The 22,752-nt window shown below is 35.5% G+C and overlaps 1 protein-coding gene across 2 annotated transcripts in view; it reads left to right on the forward strand.

Moving 5' to 3' along the window:
• The first annotated feature begins 4,422 nt into the window (after positions 1-4,422).
• Positions 4,423-22,752, forward strand: part of LOC117988653 (matrix metalloproteinase-2-like) — a 260,902-nt gene continuing 242,572 nt past the window's right edge. Inside the window, exons 1-2 of one of the 2 annotated variants that reach the window (XM_034975812.2) lie at positions 4,423-4,790; positions 16,100-16,824. In XM_034975812.2, coding sequence (XP_034831703.1) covers positions 16,399-16,824 — 426 coding nt within the window. In that variant the 5' untranslated portion in view covers positions 4,423-4,790; positions 16,100-16,398. The remainder of the gene's footprint in view (positions 4,791-16,099; positions 16,825-22,752) is intronic. The other variant, XM_069503682.1, reaches the window with a different exon arrangement.

A 22,752-nucleotide genomic window follows, 5' to 3' on the forward strand; every position in this document is an offset into this window, starting at 1 on the left:
GTGGTTTAGTCAATCAAACAGTCTATTCTTAAATATATTATGCTAGCGACCGCCCATGGCTTCGCTGCTGTGGGAATTTAGAAAAATCCAGCCTTATTCCTTGTTTAAATTTTAAAGGGAACCTCTGCAAAATTTCCGCTTTGTAGGTCCAAGATATGAGCTGGGCGTTAAGGAGTCAGTTAGTGAGGGAGTCAGGCCTTTTCTTTTCATTTTACGAGATAGATGCTCCATATGAATATTACCAACAATTCCTTTTTAAAACTTTTCCTGGAAGTAGCCTCGACAATAATCGCAATTGTTGGATTTAAAGCTACGATTATGGTATAGCTTTTAGTTGCTGACCAAGATTCGTAATGATAATAATATTTGCTATATCGAATATAGTAAGCATAACAACATAATAAAATTTTAGGGGGTCAGGATAAAAATGTGTCACTGTTGGCTTGATAAAAACCATATTTTATGTTTTTACTCATTGGATTAAAAAATTTGAATTTCATCGATTTCTGAATAGATTTGGTTTTGATTCAAAAAGTGACATTTTCAAGAGAAAGTAGCATTTCTAAAGTAACATTCATTCACTTGATCGCATTAGTGTAAAAAAACCGATACCTACTGACCTCCTAACGTACAAAAGAATGTAATACTATTTTAGCATTGAGCAATATCTATATTTAAATCGTTTCTAGAACTTATAGAAACAAATAAATGCGGTAGTGTAACATGATTTACTGAGTTTGGACAACCGGTAGGCCTTAGAACAATAACACTTAATCATAGTACTAAACGTAAAAGGCAAATACCAAAAGTGGAAGTTAATTCACGTCGATGCTTCATTGCCTGGTAATTTGCAAGAACAGAGTGCGTTAAATAAGGGCATTTCCACATAGTTACTGCTGTGGAGTTTATTGATGTTAGGGTTGCCACCAAAAGATTTTGAGACAAGGCACTAGTAGGTCAGCATCAAACAGCGGCTATCCTGCATCGAACAGACACACTTTCTTTGGTCACGTATCAAGACCTGATGATATTTCGATCGAACGACTAGTAGTCAAGGTAAAATAGAGGGCACAAGACTACGTGGCACAGATTGCCCTTGAGATGGACAGATCAAGGGAGAGCTACTGTGGATGAGTTTTGGGAAGGCAGCTTAGCTGTTAGGAAAGAGTGGAGACGTAAACTCAAGCATAACACAACATTCAAGTGATGACCACAACCGCTTTGTCAAGTGCGAAATTATCAAGAAGAAGACTAGATAGCTAAAACGTGTCTAAATACCCCCAAAAGAGTTTGATTTTTATGAAATTAAATAAAATTATTATTTAAAATATGAAGAGCTTGATTTTTTGACCTTGCGTCTTCACAGCAAGTGAACAAAAAAAACTATCTGGACACTTAAAGCTTCTCAAAACATTAAAACATCTCAACGCATTCTTGGTCCACTACTGAGTACGAGGCTTCTAAGAATGAGAAGAAAAACATATTTTGAGAAACTATACCTATACTACTATTATATCCAGACTTGGAAACTTTAGGATATGAATTATAAGTAACCCCTTTTCTACATGCATCTACACAATACACATACCCACATACTTGTCTCCTTGACTAAAAATCCTTTCGTTTATTTAGTAAAGACAGTATCAGTATTCAATAATTTGGTCAACGCCATGTAGGGAGTAGGGACACGTTAAGATTAAAATCTCAAAGGGCTTTATAAATCTTGACTGAATCTAAACTGTGCGCGAAGATTAGCTCTAAGCTCTGCATCGGGAGTCTAGACGCCGCTCAAGGCAACTAGATGGACTTACTTCAATTTTCATAAATTACTTGTTTACTAGTTTAAGTCCAGTGTACACTAAGGTTTTGAATTTGCTGACCGCCCAATTTACTAGTCTGCCAAGTTTCTGCATATAAGTTCATTTTCATAGTCAATCACTCGGTCGATATATAGCATGAAATTCAAATAGAAATGCTATTTTATTTTAATATTTTTTTTTAAAAGTGCCTTTAAATTGTCAAACTAATCTAATACTGCTAGTTCGGAATGGCCGTCTTCCCATGAAGAACCAACAAGAAATTCGGCCATAGCTCGTATTTCCCACAAGGATAGCTGTATAAGATAATGATTAGTGCCAACAAATTAGCCGGTTAAAATCCGGACGATACATAACATGCGGACATATGGCAGGCGGTGTAGCGACCAATAAGTCTAGTATTCTTCTAGACACTAGCCACTAGTTTTAGAAAATCTCCCATTGATCAATAGAAATGGTTCCCTACTTAAGAGAATTATGGTATGATCTTTACAAATCCCCTGTACCTACCTCGAATGAGTTTCCTATCGACCAATGAAAATAAGCCTTTTTGCGGATTTTTTAAAAACATTTATCATAAAAGGATGGTCCTGGAAAAATCTATTATTATAGCATTTTTGGTTATTTAATAATAATAATAATCGCTGGGTAAAAAGATATTTTGCAGACAGTGTATTGGAAAGTTAATATTCGTAGCTGAAAAAACAGATGTTGGAAGTATCTAGTGTGTGCTTAGCCTAGCAGCCTTGACTATTGAACTCTACGTTGAGTGATATTTACATAATCTTTAAGTACACGATCGTAAACAAAAAGCAAACAAACTCTTTGCAATGTTCTTATCCTTACTTGAATCAATCACCTTGAGTGCTCCCGAGAGCATACCTACTTGAAACTTACTTAGTTTGAATATTATATCTAAATCTCAATGATATTTTGGAGACACCTTCAAAAACTAGTAGCTGTGTCTGTGGTTTTCCAGATTTCCATAAAATATGTACTTTAAAGGTGTACGACTCTCATCAAACACTTTAGATAAATACTAGGTAAGTACCACCAGTAAGACTTGGCGAATTAATGAATGAATGTCTAGAAGAATGCCTCAACAGACTGCTGAGGTTGCTGCGCTAATTGTGTGCATTCAAACACTACTTCCGTTTTACATCTTTGCCTCTAATTTTGTTGTTTATACACGCTGGCTGTAGACGTAACAACTTAGTTGACTTGGCAATGACTATTCTAAGCACAAAAATGTGTGGTGATTTTGATCAATTAGATTATTAAAGAGCACGCAAAGTAGTCCAATCGGAAGTATCACCATGGCGATTTGCGTAGGTCTTAGACTAAGTATCAAAACACACAAACCCGGCTAAAATCTGTTTTTGTTCAATGCACAGTTGTACATCTCACGTGTTTTGCGCGTACTATACCAACAGCGATTATTCAACACAGTTGAATCGTTGCCGACCAATCTTAAATGTCTATAGCTATTCTATAGAAGTGCCTACATAGCATTCGACATAATAATTGACTTTGAAGTAGATAGGTATCTGTCCGCACGTAAATCACCGTAGACACATTAAAAGTAGTCACGGTCAGTTCAACGATTTAGCTTTAATAATTATCTCTATTAGGTAGATACTTCACTTCTAAAACTATTGAAATTCTTTCTTTATTGACAATTTGACATATATTATATCTCTTTTGAAAATTTACTTTTTATTACTATTATTTAAATTTCTTTGAAGTACATCTGTGGATAGCTAAAGTTAATGTTAATTTCAGTGCAGAAGCTCTAAACAAAGTGACGTTAAATCGAAAAAAAATTATCAGCCGAAATTGCCCCACACTTCATTGTGTGCCAATAATAACCCAGAAGCGCCACGCACACACGTGGCCCGTGTACGGACGCACGCTGAGGCGCATGCACTAGCCGATAGGGTTGCTACATTTATCAATGAAAAAGCTCCCACGAACAAAAAAAGCTCACTGTGAAATTGAAATCTGTACCTACATACAAAGGAGAAGTGGACTGACTGAAATTTATCAACGTACTGCTTAAACAGCTGAGTTCAGAAACTTGAGAATTTGCACGTAGTTTTCCTCTATGGCTTATACCCTTAGTAAGAAAGGATTTTCAGAAATTCCACCCGAGAGAAACCAGTGCAGGTTTTCTAGTGATAATATGAAAATAGTGTAACAGTGTCAATCAAATACAAAAAGAGTGATACAGCCTAGATAGACAAAAAAATATTTTTTAACAATATAGACTTTGACTAAAACACAAATTTTGAACATGTTTCTGAATTGAGATGTTTCAATCCTTACTTACGGTAATTAGGTTTTTACACGGCCTATCTAACCATGAAATTGGTTGACACTCGAGTTTTCCGGTTGAATGGTGACTGGCACCTGGAATTACTGAATGTAAGTACCTATTAGGTAGCGCTGCGTTATTGTGTTTGTATTTCCATTCGTTTGAAATAACGCACGCACGTCGCACAGTCACTTCTGATTCACCATCGGCAGCCCTAATGCGCCCTAAAGCAGTTACGTTCACCCGAAGTTCATGAGTCGCTACTCGCTCGGAGTTTAGTAGACAATCGCGCGTGGTCGCGGCGAGCGCGTGCCGGGCGTACTGCTCATGGACACTGTTTTTTTGCTCACGAACTCGACAAAATAAATGAACAGTGTTATTTTTTTTATTAATAATGTATGAATGAATATTTCAGAACAGGTAGTTTTGTGTGCACACGACCTTACTTACGAGTACATATTTTTCGTACTGAAAACTAGGTAAAGCATTTTATTACCGAAATAATATTCAGTGTAAAGTTTTGTAGAGCAGTGCTTTCAGTGGCTGTGTGTATGCTTGTTGTCTCTGTCGTATGAAAGCGAAAGGAAGCTCGCTAGGGGGAGTTGTTTTGTTTTCGTACTTTTCTTTGCGACAAATTTTGTTGAGCGAACTGAGAAAACGTAAGTGAAATGCTCTATTGCCTTTTTGTTTGCTTTATATGCCCACATTTTGTTTGTATACTTTTTTTGACACAATTCGTGATCTAATTGAAATGAATCACATTTACTTTATAGTTTATACTTTGTCAATTTATTTTTTATGATTTATAAGTAGCTACCTAATATTTAAATCTTTTACCTATTTATGAAACGATATTTTACCTAGGACACACCTATGTACTAATATACCTATTGTGTTTTAAAATTTCTGTGTAGAGCTTTCGTAAGCATTTGGTTAGACATCTACTTATTCTGAGCTTTTTTTAGTGCATTTCGTAGTAAGCCGTTGTTTTCGTTGTGAAGTCAATATTTGTTTTATTCTCTACTTGTGAGTGCTGAAGCTTGTGAAGCTTTAATTGAATCAGCGTTCGTTTATAAATAGTGACACTAAGTTTAGTCCTTAGGACTTACGCTTAAATTTTATCAAGTCGACTTGCGACTATGCAAGTAACGTTTTTATGTAGGTATGCTTTACTCCCGTTTTAGTATGTTACAAATTACATTATGTAAGTAGTAATTTGGAATTTATTTGACTTCAGAATTTACTATAAGTACCGAAGCATTATTAATTTTTTTTCTGAGACCAAGTAGCAGAGGGCCACTTTTACAAATTAGGCAAATATACATAGATAGGTATGAAAGGAGGAAGATAAAAACTTTTTAGTAGGTACGTACATATATTTTTTTTTATTTTTTATTCAGATACAAGTTAGCCCTTGACTGCAATCTCACCTGGTGGTAAGTGAGATATGTAGCTATTTAATAGTTACTATTAGGTAAGCTAGCGTAGTGGTTTCTGTCCTTTAGTCCGGTATTCGATCCCGGGCATGCATCTAACTTTTAGGAGATACCTAGGTATGATGTGCGTTTTAAGCCATTAAGTATGGGTATATTAAACTTGCTTTACCTTTAAAGGAAAATGACCTAAAATCCATCTCATTCTGAGAACAGATGATAGGGTAGGTTTACTGATTTTTTTAGGTACCTACATAGAACACTTTCATCTGTAAAATATTATTGCATTTGCTAGGTACAGTTTTATGAAGATGAAATTCTGCATTTCATTTCTTTCATTGACATCCCCAAAGTCAATACCCCTTCAATACCCATTGACCACGATAAACATTATGGACAAACCCTACTAATATATAATATGAGACACTGACAGACTGGCATATCAACGAATTGTTCAAACTGCTGGAGTGTTTTTTTGATTTGTTTTATTTTTAGTCTAGAAATTTGAGATTTTACTGTCATTCTTTAGAATGCCCAATAAAAAGAATTATTTTAAGAAATTCCAACGGGACCTTCATCATGATCAACCCATCGTCGCCGGCTCACTACAGAGCACGGGTCTCCTCTCAGAGTGAGAAGGGTTTGGCCATCATCTACCACGCTGGCCACACACCTTTGAGAACATCATGGAGAACTCTCAGGCACGCAGGTTTCCTCACGATGTTTTCCTTCACCGTTAAAGCAAGTCATATTTAATTAATTAAAAACGCACATAACTCCGAAAAGTTAGAGGTGCGTGCCGGGAATCGAACCCCCGACCTCCGATTGGAAGGCGGACGTCCTAACCACTAGGCTATCACAGCTTACTAACGGGACCTTAATAAGAAAAAATTACATATAAATACAATACACGGACGAAGTTACAGGAAAATGTAAGTGGAAAACACAAGTAGGGCACGCCATCAATTTAAGACTAAATTGTACTTATTTGGATTTTGGAAGTCTTGGAACTAACGGTGCATTATTTTGATTGCCTCAACAATATGAGTCGTTCATCATACCGACATATGAAGCCCACAACAATAATAGAGAGAGAGAGCCAGCGCGTGCCAGACCTTCGTTATTTTATAAAAGCTGGAAGTTTTCAGATTCAGATTCAGATTTATTTATTTGCTTTCATGCACATTTACATTAATTGATGGTGGGTGCTTAATGCTAAATATAAGTACATGAGACCCTGTCAGGGTATTGCAAATACAATTTTAGGTACAATAAAATGATAAATATTAAAGATACAATAAGAATAGGATTAAAATCTTTTAGTTTCTCTGCGTGTTGCCCCTAATACTGGGAGGATCGTTTGACTTTGTTTGGTTGGGTGTCTGGCAGGGGGGTTGCCATGATACTAAGTGTCTGGCAATGCATAACGTGATTTCTAATACTATTATGAAGAAAATTAAATAATATGAGACTTTATACTTTGACGTAAGATTTTTTTACAACTTTATTACCGATTATTTCCCAAAGTCACCATGACCCAAACAAACATCCAAGCAAATGTTCCTCCCAGTGTTGGGGACAATACGCAGATAAACTTAGCTTTTATAAAATATCGAAGGTCTGGCAAGCGCTGACTCTTAGTCCATAACATCCCCCTCGCTGAATAAACAACGAACTCCCTCTTTATTATTTTATGTAATCTAAGCAACACGCGGAACTCACGAGCTTTCAACGCAGAATTAAATCACTTAAATTTAATGTTTTCTGAGAATAATAAATCTGATTTTATTTGCCTCAATCTGAAATCGTATTGTACAATGTACATTATCTAGGTGTGATTGTTCCATTTCGTAAGTAACTTTAGTCTGCGACAGGGTGAGATAGCAATCGGGGTATGAGGCGGTGGGACGCCCCGCACACCCGCACGTCACCCGCGCTCGCCCGCACCGGGTTAGCTGTCGCGGACTATAGAGGATATAAGAGGCTCACTTGCACTTGGAAAAAGTGTGTCTTCTTGGCAAACCATTATGCTCTTGGCAAAAAGTGACAGCATTACAAAATTTAAGTTGACAACCGTATAACATATTTTGTAAGTTTGTTGGATTGATTGAAATCAGCCGGAGTTTTAGGATGAGGTGCTTGATTTTTTTGATTTTCAGTTTAGTCTAAAGCGGTAGTGTAAATCTCACTTGGACTGTTGTCATAGGTCCTTCTAGACTCTAGAGTAAGTATGAAAACAGTCCAACGGGTGAGATTTGAACCTATGAGTTAATAGGGCTTTTGAATTTCATTCTACACCATAGCAACTAACACTTTTTCATGATACTTTTCACCGCTTTCTATTATAATATTATCTTGAGACGCAGAATGGTCATGTTAGGTAGGTATATTAATAGCCATGTAATATTACATTACAAAACTAGCGACCCGCCCCGGCTTCGCATGGGTGCAACGTAGATACTAATGTGGTGTCATTGAGGTGTCATTGCCTCGGAAACTCTCAAATGAGAGGATTTTTTTCCGACCTAATTCACATTACTTTAATTTCTCTAGGGATCTCTAACTTTTTGAGAATTAAACTATAGCTATAAACCTTCCTCTTGAATCACTCTATCTATTGGTGAAAACCGCATTAAAATCCGTTGCGTAGTTTAAAAGATCTACGCGTTTATACATACAGACGAGGGAAGCGACTTTATTTTATACTATGTAGAGATTTCAATCACCATTCTACATTGACTCCCCATTGATATTACACCGACTTGGTATATATATACCAGTTGGTCGTTCATATGAACTTTATGTTTGTCATAATGACGTTGGCGCCAATTCGTACTCGTTTAATTTAGCCATTTGAACTGTTTAACTTATAATTTATGTGATGTGACTAGGAAACAAACGTTAACGTTTTGCAGAGCAAATAAAAAGCAATGGGTTCAATGTAACTGTAGTAAATCATGACTGAGTGCTGACTACTGACACGAAATTCGAAATAAACGGTTGGTAGCTGATTGATTTTTTTTAATTTAATTTAATTTATTTAATTTAATTTAATTTTTAATTTAATTTAGGCCTTCCCAAGAGCGCGCCACCACACACGATCCTTCGCCTTCCTCATCCATCCACTCCCCGCTACCTTCTTAAAGTCAGTCCAGCGCGTCGGAGGTCGTCCCATACTGCGCTTGCTGATACGCGGTCTCCACTCCGGAACACGTCTGCACCAGCGGCCATCGGTTCTGGGGCAGACGTGGCCAGTGGCCTACCCGTGGCCTAGCTACTTCAGCTGGCTAATTCGCTAAGCTATGTCAATCACTCTGGTTCTCCCTACGGGTTTCCTCGTTACGGATTTTGTCCCTTATAGAGACTCAAATTATTTTTTTTAAACTACATACTTTTTTATTTGATCAAACTAAGTCTTGACTGCGAAGTGCAATCTCATCTCACCCAGCGGTAAGTGATGATGCAGTATAAGAGGATACTTTCAGCTTTAAAAGCTATCTTCTCAAATCTTAGAGATTAATGCTTGCCGGTTCGAGTTGAGTTTTACATTTCAAGCGTTTTCAGCTTAATCGAAATTCCCACCAGCTCCTCGGCTTAAAGTGTTTGCTAACACGGATAACGGCGTTTTCTATTGATAATAATCACTGGAATTAACAGTATTTCTGCCCATCAAGTGTTTGTCAACCCGCATTGATAATAATCGCGCTCTCATTTAGATTAGCTTTAACTATGAAGAAATTTTGTATTGCCGAGTGCCGACATCAACATAATTTATAGGTAGACAGTTCTTATCGGTGTGCCTGCATCTAGGTAACTAAATAGTTACCTAGATAAAATCTGTTTTAACTATGCAACTATAAGTACGGGACAGGTCGAGATGGCAATCGGGGTGGGGAACGCCCCGCACACTCGCACAGCCCCCGCGTTAACCCGGTGCGGGTAAGCGCGGATGACGTGCGGGTGTGCATCTCCACCTATCTCGTACTTAGTAACTAACTAATAACTATTAGTTACTATAAAGAACTTTACACATTACATTTTCATGCAAAGTGAACGCGCGTTTTACGAAAGCACGTTGACAACGCTGCATCTTCTAGGCAAGTTAAGCTGCTGCATCCTCACTTGCTAGCAGATCTGATCAATGCACCCAAGCGCTAGTCTATAATTAAATTTAAAAAAACACAATTGTATGAGGCGCACGACGCGTGTGCTAGATTAGCCTCAGAAGTATAGAGACAATAGAGTCAGGAATCACCTACTGAGAGCCTAAACCTTAGTTCGTTATCAAAAAGCTAGGGCGTGGTTGAAGGTAGAAAACAAAATAAAAGATTGTATAAGGAAATAAACTGTTTTATTCAGGGAAAAGTCCCTCCAAATCAAAGTTTATCTTTACCATTAATTATTGCTTTATCATTATATAATTTATTATTTCCTTTAAGAAAAATCTACCGCCAGTTCGAAAAAGCATATCTACCGAGAGAAAGAACTGGCAAGAAAAAACTCGGCGGTGTCTATTCACAATTATTGAAAAATAGATACAACTATGGTAGGTATTACCATAACATATCCAACCCACATAGGGTATAAGCATAAACTATTACAAAGGAATACCAGATGTATAACAAATTACACATTAACCAACACATAAAACAACATACATAGTATAACAATAGAAATATAAAATCAACAATATTCGTACCTGTCACAGCTTCTTATTAAAAATAGGAAAATTAATGATGTCTACCGTCAAAGCAGAGCCATTTATAGCCCTTTGGCTACCCTTTCCATAAGTATAATGATACCATATAAAACTCAAATTCAATAGAGTCGACAATAGAGATTAAACTTTAGTTTTAAATTTATACACTTCAAAATTCCACATTATACTCTATTTAAATCTACAATTACTTTACTTCTAAAATATAATAAAATCAATTTCACCATGTAAGACCTTTGGATTAGCTGCTATATATTATCTGTTACGTCTGTAGTATTTTGCCTATCATTTTGACGTGCCTCTGTTTACAAATAAAATGTCAATGGTTTAGAATTAATTCTTAAGCAAAATCTAAAGAGTTTAGTAGCAATTTCAAGAAATAAATAGCAACTCTAACCATTTATCTTATACGGCCAAACTGACAATTGCTTCGTTCTCGAAGCAACAAAATAAAAACAAACAATACGTAACGTAAATTTTTAACAACATCAAAACATTTTTTTTTTTTTTTTTTCAAACAACATGTCTGTGGCTTCCAACAAAATTTAAAAAAAACATTTTAAACATGTGTGTGACATACAAAATTACCACACAGTTTACTCTCAAAAATACAAGAAATATTTTTCTCGCCACAGCACATAAATGTTTCCAAACAAGATATCCTTTAACCCCATTGGTTTTAAACCAATATCAAAAAATATTTTTAACACCACTGGTATTAAAGCGATATTATAAAAATAGTTTTCAGCACCGTTGGTTCCAACGTTTTAAAGTATCATCTACAAAATATCCTTCAACACCATTGGTTTTAAGGCAACATCGTAAACCATCATAAAATTGTCCCTTAACACCATTGGTTTTGATCCATATATCACTATACAATTTTTCCATTGATCGAACATTTGATCAAAGTTTTAAATAAATTCCAATAAAATATAGAGATGAATATTAAACAAAGAAAAATTGCAACTGAACAAATTGTAAATTATCAGAATTTAAAATAATATGTTTCATAAAAAAGAACCATCAAAATGAAAAAGTTACAAAATATTAATATTTCAAAATAAGTTAAATCATAAGAACTTTTTTTCAATTTCAAGTTAATAATTTTGCAAAAATAATAAAATACCATCGACTCTTACTCCTAAAGTACCAAAGTCAAAAACAAAGGGTAGGTATATAAAAAGTAATTATATGTAAGATATATCAAAACAAAACTAACTACTATGTTAGAAGAAGTAAAAATAATCAAAGAGTAAACTTATCTAATTATCGTTATTTACTTTCAAAAATATTTTCTATTCAATCTCTTTTTGTCTATCTGCAATCAGTCCTCGGACTATACAAAAAACATTTGTTGCTTCCCACATCCAATGATGTGCCAACAACCTTCCTTTTTATTAAATAAATACCAAAACATTTTTCCAATATAAAACTCCAAAAAGGTAGTAAATAAAAACATATAAAGGTAGGTATCAAAAACTAAAATGTCAAAAAATATCACACGAAAATAATTTACATTAAAAAGATCGTCAAAGAAGTAATCAATATCAAAAATAGTTAAATACAAGAAAATCCATGTTCAAAAATTAAAACATTTCAAACATCAAAAACGTCAGAAAATAAAAAGTATTATTCAAAACAAAAACCTACGGAATTAAAAAATATCAAACACAAGTGGGTAGTCAAGAATCTCTAAACTCCAATATTCTAAATTTAGGTTTCAGGTTTGACCATAGTCCACCACGCTGGCCAAGTGTGGTTTGGCAGATCCATTACATCACATTACATAACGGTGGGTATTTATAAAAAAACAATGACATCAAACAATCAGTAGCTACTATTCTATAATCTGACAATTGCCTCCGGCCTTTATTGCAAGGTACCTATTCCCCTGCTGAATGGGACTTAGCGGCATAGCAACAGGATAAGACATCAGCAGCCTAACCTATCCATATATAAAAACTACAAAAATAAACTCAAACAAAATTTCTAAACTATTGTAGGTAGGTATCACAAATCTTTCGTCTCTACGTTTTGCGAGTGAGAACTCCGATGCAAAATCAATAGCAAAATAACAAAATGGCCACGCTAATCGCAATTTCTGATCAATGAATCATCAACATTTAACGAATGATGGAATGTGTATTTCTACAAAAAAAAATTTTTTTTTTTTTTGTTCTTTTTTTTTTTTGTTCTTTTTTTTTCTCTGTCATTATGTAACACATAAATAATTAATAAACATCTATTCGGCCAACCTGAAAAGTACTTCGTTCTCGAAGTACTTACATAGGAAATGCCACAAGAATACCAACATAACTAAAAAAAGTAAGATGACTCATCACTCGTAAAACAATATTCAATGATTCAATGTCAACATCACTATCATATAAATTACAAATATACGGCTAGACGTCAGACGGAAATTAAAATAGAACACAAATTAACCATCAGTAAATATTTACTGACAAACTTGCTTTAGTTTTTCACCGCTCGGTCAGTCTGACATTTAACCACATTTTATCGTATGATCATTTAATAAAAATTTCATACCAACTAACTACCTGCAAATTTTCAACATTAATTTTCGTAATACCGATTTGTGTTATTAGCCGAGACATCATGCGATTTAACACCTTCAAACATTAATCTGAGTCATTGAAACAGAATACCTATACTGAATACAAAATTACCCGCAAAAATTTTATTTATTTAGTACCCACATCTTTTCTATAATACAATTAGTTTGTGTTACTACATTACGCAGAGTATTAATAGGTCCATGATTACGCAATAAAACTTTTTAAGGCCTACCTGCCTGAAAAAAATGGTCTCGCAAAAACACTTTTTTTTTTTTTTCACTTTCACAACACTTTGAACAAAATAAGCTTCCATACCGATTTAGGGTATCCAGATTAAGGATATCCAATGTCCATTGTGGTACCTCTCGTGGACGTCAGTCATCACAACGCCTGTTGTAACATCTTTGATGGCTTTTCACAAAGCCATCCGAATTGGCCGGTATTTCTGAAACTTGTACAAACTGCATTAGAAAAGGCACAATTCAGCCATATCGTATCCCACTTCTGATGCTAGATTAGCCTCAGAAGTATAGAGACAATAGAGTCAGGAATCACCTACTGAGAGCCTAAACCTTAGTTCGTTATCAAAAAGCTAGGGCGTGGTTGAAGGTAGAAAACAAAATAAAAGATTGTATAAGGAAATAAACTGTTTTATTCAGGGAAAAGTCCCTCCAAATCAAAGTTTATCTTTACCATTAATTATTGCTTTATCATTATATAATTTATTATTTCCTTTAAGAAAAATCTACCGCCAGTTCGAAAAAGCATATCTACCGAGAGAAAGAACTGGCAAGAAAAAACTCGGCGGTGTCTATTCACAATTATTGAAAAATAGATACAACTATGGTAGGTATTACCATAACATATCCAACCCACATAGGGTATAAGCATAAACTATTACAAAGGAATACCAGATGTATAACAAATTACACATTAACCAACACATAAAACAACATACATAGTATAACAATAGAAATATAAAATCAACAATATTCGTACCTGTAGGTATGTCACAGCTTCTTATTAAAAATAGGAAAATTAATGATGTCTACCGTCAAAGCAGAGCCATTTATAGCCCTTTGGCTACCCTTTCCATAAGTATAATGATACCATATAAAACTCAAATTCAATAGAGTCGACAATAGAGATTAAACTTTAGTTTTAAATTTATACACTTCAAAATTCCACATTATACTCTATTTAAATCTACAATTACTTTACTTCTAAAATATAATAAAATCAATTTCACCATGTAAGACCTTTGGATTAGCTGCTATATATTATCTGTTACGTCTGTAGTATTTTGCCTATCATTTTGACGTGCCTCTGTTTACAAATAAAATGTCAATGGTTTAGAATTAATTCTTAAGCAAAATCTAAAGAGTTTAGTAGCAATTTCAAGAAATAAATAGCAACTCTAACCATTTATCTTATACGTGCGACGGGCGTCATGATTTTTTTTAATTCGACACACACTCATAAACGCACTTCAATTTAAAGGTAGCTTCAAATCTTTGGCATTTGAAGTTGGTTTTTTGAAAATATTTTTTTGATAATATAAGTAGTGAAGTTGCTTTAAAAATATTGCAATTTAATATCAATAAGTTTCGCAATCAATGAACGTTTTCAAAATAATTGAAGTGCTTATTCTGCTGGAGTTGTTTTCTTTCATAAACTATTTGCGGAGAAAATAAACTATTTAAATTATTGATAACTGAGTTATTAATTTCTTATTTATTGCAACTTTACGAGAGGATGTATAATATAACGCATTGAGAAAATATATCATTGTTGCCCGTTGGTCAACGCAAATGAAGATTTATGCGCATATGCCCTTCGAGTGTTATCACTTAGCTCTCTATAGTCAATACTGTTACAAGTACGTATAGACTTGATATCAATGGACAACTTTCTCGGTCACGTTTCGTCATATTTATTTATGGACTAACTTTTGCCACCAACGTCTTCCCGTCGATCTTCGTTTCAACCTTAGATTATGTCAGTACCCGTAGTATAAGATTTTACGTCTCACCAAACGTTGCTAGAATTTGAGAGTCGAAACACAATAACATCAAAGTAAAATGGACCTAAAGAGCCTTGAATTGAAGTCAAATATTCAATGCCACTGATTTTAATTTCGCAATGTTTCCGCTTGGAGCACTGGCTGTAGAAGTGTAGACAAACTTGAGATTTAAAACAAGGCATTTAAGATCCAGTTTACTGTAACGCGGCAGTATTTCGGCTCTCAAATTTGGTTTGGTTTGGTGAGACGTAAAATCTTATACTACGGGTATAGAGGTGGATTAAATGTCGAGAGCGCCCCCAGTCATAGGCGCCCCTCTAACAGCCATTTTTTTTTTTTTACATATTTACTAATTTCAAAAGAACGAGGATTGAGGAATCGTCTCATTGTATAGCTGGTAGTTGGTGATTAGGTATACTATTTATGTGAACGAGTGAAGAACATCACGTCATGATACTTTGCTTACTTTGATTAAAGAACAGGCAGTTTCGGTCACTCCAAGATAATATTACTTAGTAGGGATAATTAGGTAGGCCAGGTAATGGAACTCTACATGATCGCGTGCGCCCCTTCGTAACCTCGCGCCCCTAGGCACGTGCCTAGTTTGCCTTAGGGATAATCTGCCTCTGGATCATGTAAATCCAAATCATCGTCATCTCAATTCATCACTGGCCAATTTTTGAACACTTCTTCTCTCTGAATGACAGAATTTACACACATTTTGAGAACATTATCACATGAGTAGATATTATATGTCTACTCGTGTGACATTATGGAGGACTCTTACGTATGCACTGGTTTTCTGGAGATACTATCTCTGTTAGATATAAAGTAACGTTAAAATTGTGTCAAAAAATTAGCGATAAAATTTTCTAGCGCGAATTTATTACAAGACAAAAAGCATAAGTGGTGAAGTTGTCCCACTTTCACCATTTAAGTTGACTCCATTTTGCTCTACATTGCTGCTCTGGTAATATGACAACTCTCTGTTTGTTGTCAGAGAGTTGTCATATTACTAGAGCAGAGAGCAAATAGTTTTAAAGTGCCGTTCTTTTCTTCGAAGTAACTTGATAACGTTAAGAACAAAGTAGATCAAGATTCAAACGCCAACTCACTACAAACAACGGCTGACTCTTCCAACTTTGTATAACCACCTTCTTTGTTTTCGCCCGTTATCAGCTTACATTCATCATAACTTATCTTTTTGTTGCAGAAAATCGCTTCGATATCTTGTGCATACAAGAATATTTTAAGTGTAAAGCAAACAGCGCGCCGCCCACGTCGCCCGATATCAGCATCCCGTCCCGCAGAGAAATTAATCTGGAACACGGTAACAGGAAGCGTCCCGATAAAGTGCTCTGTGCTGTAGCTCTGGATGAGCAAACCGCGATACGTTCACAACAGCATACTAAGACGAACTGACCCATTAAACTAACAAACAAAACAGTGATGTGCCATAGTGTAGACTATAGACTAGAGACTATAAAAGTGTAAAATAAAGAATTAGTAACGATGGGGAGCAAACGAGAAACAAACGATTCGAAAACGAACATGCATTTAAAACGCGATAGGGAAACTTGTGGTAATCATTCCAGTGATGTAGATGTAAATTCGACTGATTTAGTAAGTAGCAAATATGGATGCCAAATCGAAACTCGGTGCTGTTTAATCGCGCGCGAGTTGCACAAGGAAGACGAATATGGGAAAGGATCGATTAGGAGGAGGGTGGACGGTTATGGTGGTGTAAGGCGCGCCGCTGATTTGAAATTTAAATGTGTGCGGGATACGGAGGAGTGTACGGATGCATTCGGGAGGACAATGGGTTTGCACGTGCGTGCGGTGGCCGTGATAGGCCTCGTGTTCATGTTGCTGACGACGAGCGCAGCTGCGCCGGCGCGGTCTAGACCCTCACGGAGTACGCATTCAGAGAAAACTACGGTAAGTTTTTTGTAATTTACAAAAAAACGTGTTTACAAAGTTTAATTAGTTGTGGTGGAAACATAAACTCGTTCGAGTTTTATTAATGAGTTTTTTAACTCTTTCGTGACCTGACAAAATTCAATAGTATACCTTACCTACCAGTGGATTTGAAACCGAGCAACCTGTCTCGTCTGCTCTCCAATCGACGCGATGGCGAAGCTAATTGTGCTGTGATGGTAAACAACAAACATTCCATTTCATAGGACAACTAGTATCTCTTATGCACAAATAAGGGAACTGTGCTCTTATGCTACGTCTCTGGGCTCTACCACTGCACCGGTTCGGGATACAGATTGTACTAAAAAGAGCCAGCAACAGTTGCTCTTTCCGAATCATAAAAAGTTACAGTATGTAACAATACACGATAGGATATTCTATAATTTATAAATAACTAACCTATTGGTTAACTTATCGTGTACCTAAGTTTATAATATCAATAGATACTGAAAAATATGAAAATAAAGTATCTGCAGAATAAAAGTACCTTAATGTTTCGTAATAAGTATAGAAGATGTCTGATTTATAGCAACTTTTAAGCTCGAAAATTTATCATAATATTGGAATTTTCTCACAAAATTTACGTCAAATTTATTAAAATTTTCGTCCATTTATTTATAGATGGTACATGTCAAAAGCAAAGTTATGACATGCATACAAAGCAGCACAATATGCCCTGACGCTCGAGCGAATTGTCTCGTCTGGCCCTTGCCGGAAACCGGCTGCATACATTATAAAAGTACTGTCATTGTCTGCTTATCTTCATCCCTATCTGTCGCACCAAAAAAACAATCCGAGTTTGTCTAAGGGTGCGTACTGATCAGAAGAATTTACAATAACAGTTTGAAATTCAATTTCAAGCCTTTCAATTTACTTTATAATGGGGCTGACCCGAGGAAAATAATTTTGTAATACTCTCTCACTATTGCGGTCGAAGTCTTAACATTACAAAATTTCATTTCATTATAACATTAATTACAAAAATGCGTAATGTAATGCTCGTCTTGACGTCTCACAGATGTACAGTAGCCGGCAGGAAATATTGTACATCGACTATTAGAAAGAGGTTTCGGCTTCGTAGAGCATTGTCTCTGTCACTCATACCTATGTGACGTTTTGTCGGTCTCAAAGACAGAGACAACACTCTACAAAACCGCTATCTCTTTCTAAAGGTACATTATTTTCTGCCGGCTACTGTAACGTTCGAATACGAGCTGTTTACATTACAAGCGAATGCTCCTGCCTGATTTGATAACTCAGTGTCTAACACTAAATGATAGCCACCGAGCTCATTTGACATTTATTTTTAATCCATTAAAGGTTTTCCACGAAACATTGTTTTAATATCCCTCAATGAAGCAGTAATTTAGAACCAACTATTAATGTCAAAATGAGCTCGGTGGCTAACATTCAGTAGGTATTCGACACTGAGTAAGCAAATCACCCCATTGGTCAATACACACCCTTTAAGTTTCTATGAATACACAGACGTTTTCTTGTTATACTTATTACAATTTATCATTGTGGTTTACCTAATGAGCGGTATGATGGGTTACCATTTCAGAACTATTTATATTCAGGAAAGAGGAATTTACAGCTGTTTAACTTTTTTATCACTGCCCATATGTGGGAACTATTTAATATAACAAACATAACTTATTAGAAATATTTTACTTAAATAAAAATTATGCAGAAAATTATATTAATTGCATCATATTTTGAAAGGAATAATTTATTTTAGGATTATCCGGGAAATCCGTACGACCTGGTAACCGTATTGTGTTGTTTGGTAGATTATTATTGTGGGACTAAGAAAATTAACGTCGTATACGGAAATTCTTTATAAGGACAACACGAGTTGTTATTTATTTATTCCTTAAAGGGTTCGTAATAATTTATAGGCGTATTAGTAAAATATTAGGTATATCTAATACCTGCACAATGTTCTTTATTTCAATATAACGACTACATTTAATTCATATTCCTATTTCCTACAGTCCTACAGTTTAATATTATGTTCGGTATGAAGAATCTTACATTTTAATCAGCTCTCAAGACTTCAATAGTGCCTGTTTATTAGCGGCATTTCATTTCGACTACCTCTTCGTAAAGGAGCTAATAAAGGAAAACTCGATTATCCATATTATATATATCGAACACATAATATGCCATCATCGTGTAGAGAACGATTATTAGCTCACCACATACGATCCATACAACCATGTACGACGAATAGGTACACTGATTTCCCGTTCCGAATGTCCTTCCTTTTATCTAGAATGTTGATGTCCCTTAAAAGGTCTCCCTTATTCTGATGGATTAACGGCCATTTTAAGGCGTTCCGAGTGCCACTATTATGGGGACAAAAAGCTAGCGTGTCGTATTAGATTAGTGACAGTGACAGACGGATGGACCGTTCGGGAGATAAATGAGCTAAGTGACGAGTGGGACGCTCGGCGTAACTCCGTAAGTCGGGAAGACACCATCCATTTATATCGCGGACAGCTTCTGAAAAATCCGGCAAATTTAAAACGGAAGTGATAAACTGCTAGGCTATTTGGCACGTAAATTGTTAATGGTTGGAAGTTCCGTTTGAGTAAACTAGAGATTGCAATTTAGTTTTTGTTTAGAATTTTAGAAATCTTTGGTAAGAGTATTGTACCGTAGTTGGGCATACCATTATTGTTTTCAATAGGTATTATTTCAGCCTGCGGACGTCCACTGCTGAACATAATATTCTGTTATGCTTTTCCCTAAAAATGCTACTGCATCCGGTCCTTAGAATTCATCATCCACCCACTTCCCTGTAGATTGACAGCTGTAGTTTGATACAAAAGTATACGTTTACTAAAAAAATCCATATAATAGCGTACCGTTTATACCGTTTATAATAGCGTAGCGTAACGTTTGATAAAACATACGTTTACTTTCGATATTACCTGGTAACTAAAAAAAAAATCTTTCATTAAACCAGAAACAGTAGGAATTATAATCTCTATTGATGTTGAGAATCGTACTGTCGTGCCAAAGGACGAAAAATTTCAATGCCTGCCGCACACTACATCATTGTAAACCGACAGACGTCCTCATCTGGTCATCCAGCGGCTTCCTGCGACTCGTTTGATGTCATCTGTCCACGTAGTAGGGGGGTCTACAACAATGCGCCTTTCGTTGCAAGGTTGCCGTTCCAGCACCTTGGGACCCCAACTTTTATAGACTTTTCGACAGTGTGCCATTAAATCAAACGTTAAATCATTCATCAGCGAACGCAAAGTAGAGTCTGGACGGGTTGAATCAAAGTTGAGCCGAAATAATTATAGTTCAAACACGGCATGACCGCGATGGTTAGCGGCTTCCTGCGCATGTAGGTCGAGCTGTAGCTATACCAGTGTAAATGATAACAGCTGGGCCGATGTTACTTCATAGCTCGAGTAATAAAGGCGTTTTTATTGAGTAAAAGTCGTGTGTGGCATAAGCTATAATCTAACATCGAATGTTAGATTGTAGGCTTTGATCACACGAACCCAGCTTCTGAGGAACTGTTTTATTGTACTTGCTATATTTTTGTTACGCTGATACATTAAGAAATTTAGTCCTATTGATAGCTACGATATATGGAATTGGAAGCGGAAGTCGAAGAAGAACGATATATTATGGAATTTTGGGTGTTATTATCAATCTGTATTAGTTATTGAGTAAAAGTTGTGTGTGACACTCAATATTACTTTCCAACAATGTTATTTACAAACTAGAGTATTTTTGTATCTACTGTTTATTTTTAGGCAGAAAAATAATTGAAAACTAAATTCCTTTGAATGAAATTTATTGTCTTTTGAGAACGATATTTATAGAAATAAATTCGCTTTCATTTATTATCAACGAAACAACAAACCAATAGGTATAGGGATTCAATTTTATAGCTTTTACACTGTGTATCAATATGGTGGCTCAACCTGACTGGAGGCGCCGTTGCACGTACCTACTTCACGAAATATTCCACGAAAAGATATGAAGATCCCCGTCAACATGCAAACCATAAAAATAATGTGTTGCCACGGCGCAATACATAGGATGTATAATAACGAAAGTAAATTAACAATGTTCACCCATAAAGCGTCAGAAATTCGGATATTTAAATTAATAAAGTTGGTTCCAAAGTAAAATAAATCAGAACTGGCTTTTTACTTTTTATAAGACATTCTTAAGTAAAATAATTTTAAGTTTCATAATTCATAAGTTTTCTTAGTTTTTCTGCTTGGAACTAAGTAAAAGTTTTTTCATTTTAGTAAAAGTTGTTTCAAATGACCAGCTATTAGGTATAATATTATGGATTTTTTTAATAATCATTCCCGACAGTGATTTTGAAATAAAGCAATCATCTCAAACCCACTGAATTTTGGACTTGTTACACTTTGGTATTGAGGATCGAAATGATCAATTTGCCCAGAAAATTCGGAGTTTTTCGGTAAGGCCGGCCGGCTGGTTCAATCTATAGAACGATTACGCCGCGCCGGTCTACGCTTTTACAGATATAAAATTTATAAAAGGTCGCTCGGCAATTCAGTGAAATGGGAAAAATCTTAATGGGCTTGGAAACCAATAACCTCAACTCGACGGCCATTTTGAAATCTGGTCGAATGAAACACTGGGGACTGCTGAATTTATATTTATCGGTTCAGGTGTTATTTTGAAATGTACGATCAAAATTAAGTCTGAGCAAGTTGTGTCTGTGAAGGACGAACTTTACGATGAAAATACATTCTCAATGCCTAACTTAAAGTGAAAGGTGAATCACACTAATATTGTAAAGGCGAAAATTTGTATTTGTGTCTGTGTGTAGTGTATGTGTGTGTTTACTCTTTCATGCCAAAACTACTGGACGGATTTCGCTGAAATTTGGAATGGAGATAGATTATACCCTGAATTAGCACATCATCACATCAGGCTACTTCTCATCCCAAAAAATCAAAGAGTGTCTAACTTAAAACCACGTGGACAAGTCGCGGGTATCAGCTAGTATTTAATAAAGTATATATTATGACACAGATAATAATAAGCTTCTCAATGCTTTAAGCTTTTATTTAAACGCATTTTTCAGTATTGTGGACGACGCGGACGTCTTGAAGAACTAGTCTCTATCCTTTTTTTCTCGTTTTGTTGACAACGTTCAAAAGTATACTGAAAAATGCGTTGCATGCCACGCGCCTCTTGCGGCAGTGCAACTGCTCTAGGGTGGAATTTTTGAAAATCTTTTCCTGAAAAATTTCAAGTTTCTAGACCCTAGGTTTGAGCTGTGCGTTGATAAGATTATGTACATATGTCAGTCAGTAGACATCTTTTATATATAAAAATTACAAAAAACGAAAACAAACGTTGTATGCAAATTGTTTTACCTACAAAAAGTGCTTTCTCTACTGCCTTACACGCCCGTATTTTCATTTATATTCGTTTAGCAGTGTGGGCGATATTGCCTTCGCCCGGGATTTCATCTCTATTGAAACCTATTTCGAACTGAATGGAGACTTGCCGTCTGTAGCGTTGTGTACTTTTACAATACCTATTTATCACGTCGCTTTTGTAGTACCTACCTATTGTAATTCGGGGACCATTTTCACAGTTGGTCCAAAATTTATCAATAACACAGTCTTTTAATGTAGACTAAAGAATATAATTACATATTATGTACCTACATAATAATTATATTCTTTAGTCTACATTAAAAGACTCAAAGGACAGTTGATACCAAAATAAATGCGACTTGTCGAGCAAATACCTTACCTTACATTTTATTTTAAAGTGAAGCAAAAAATGAATTGTTGGGTTATATTTTAGACGATTGTTGCTTACTTCTACTTGAACATAAATAAAGTTGTAGTGTTGATAGTATTC

Source organism: Maniola hyperantus, chromosome 15, assembly GCF_902806685.2.
Source record: "Maniola hyperantus chromosome 15, iAphHyp1.2, whole genome shotgun sequence".
Taxonomy (NCBI): domain Eukaryota; kingdom Metazoa; phylum Arthropoda; class Insecta; order Lepidoptera; family Nymphalidae; genus Maniola; species Maniola hyperantus.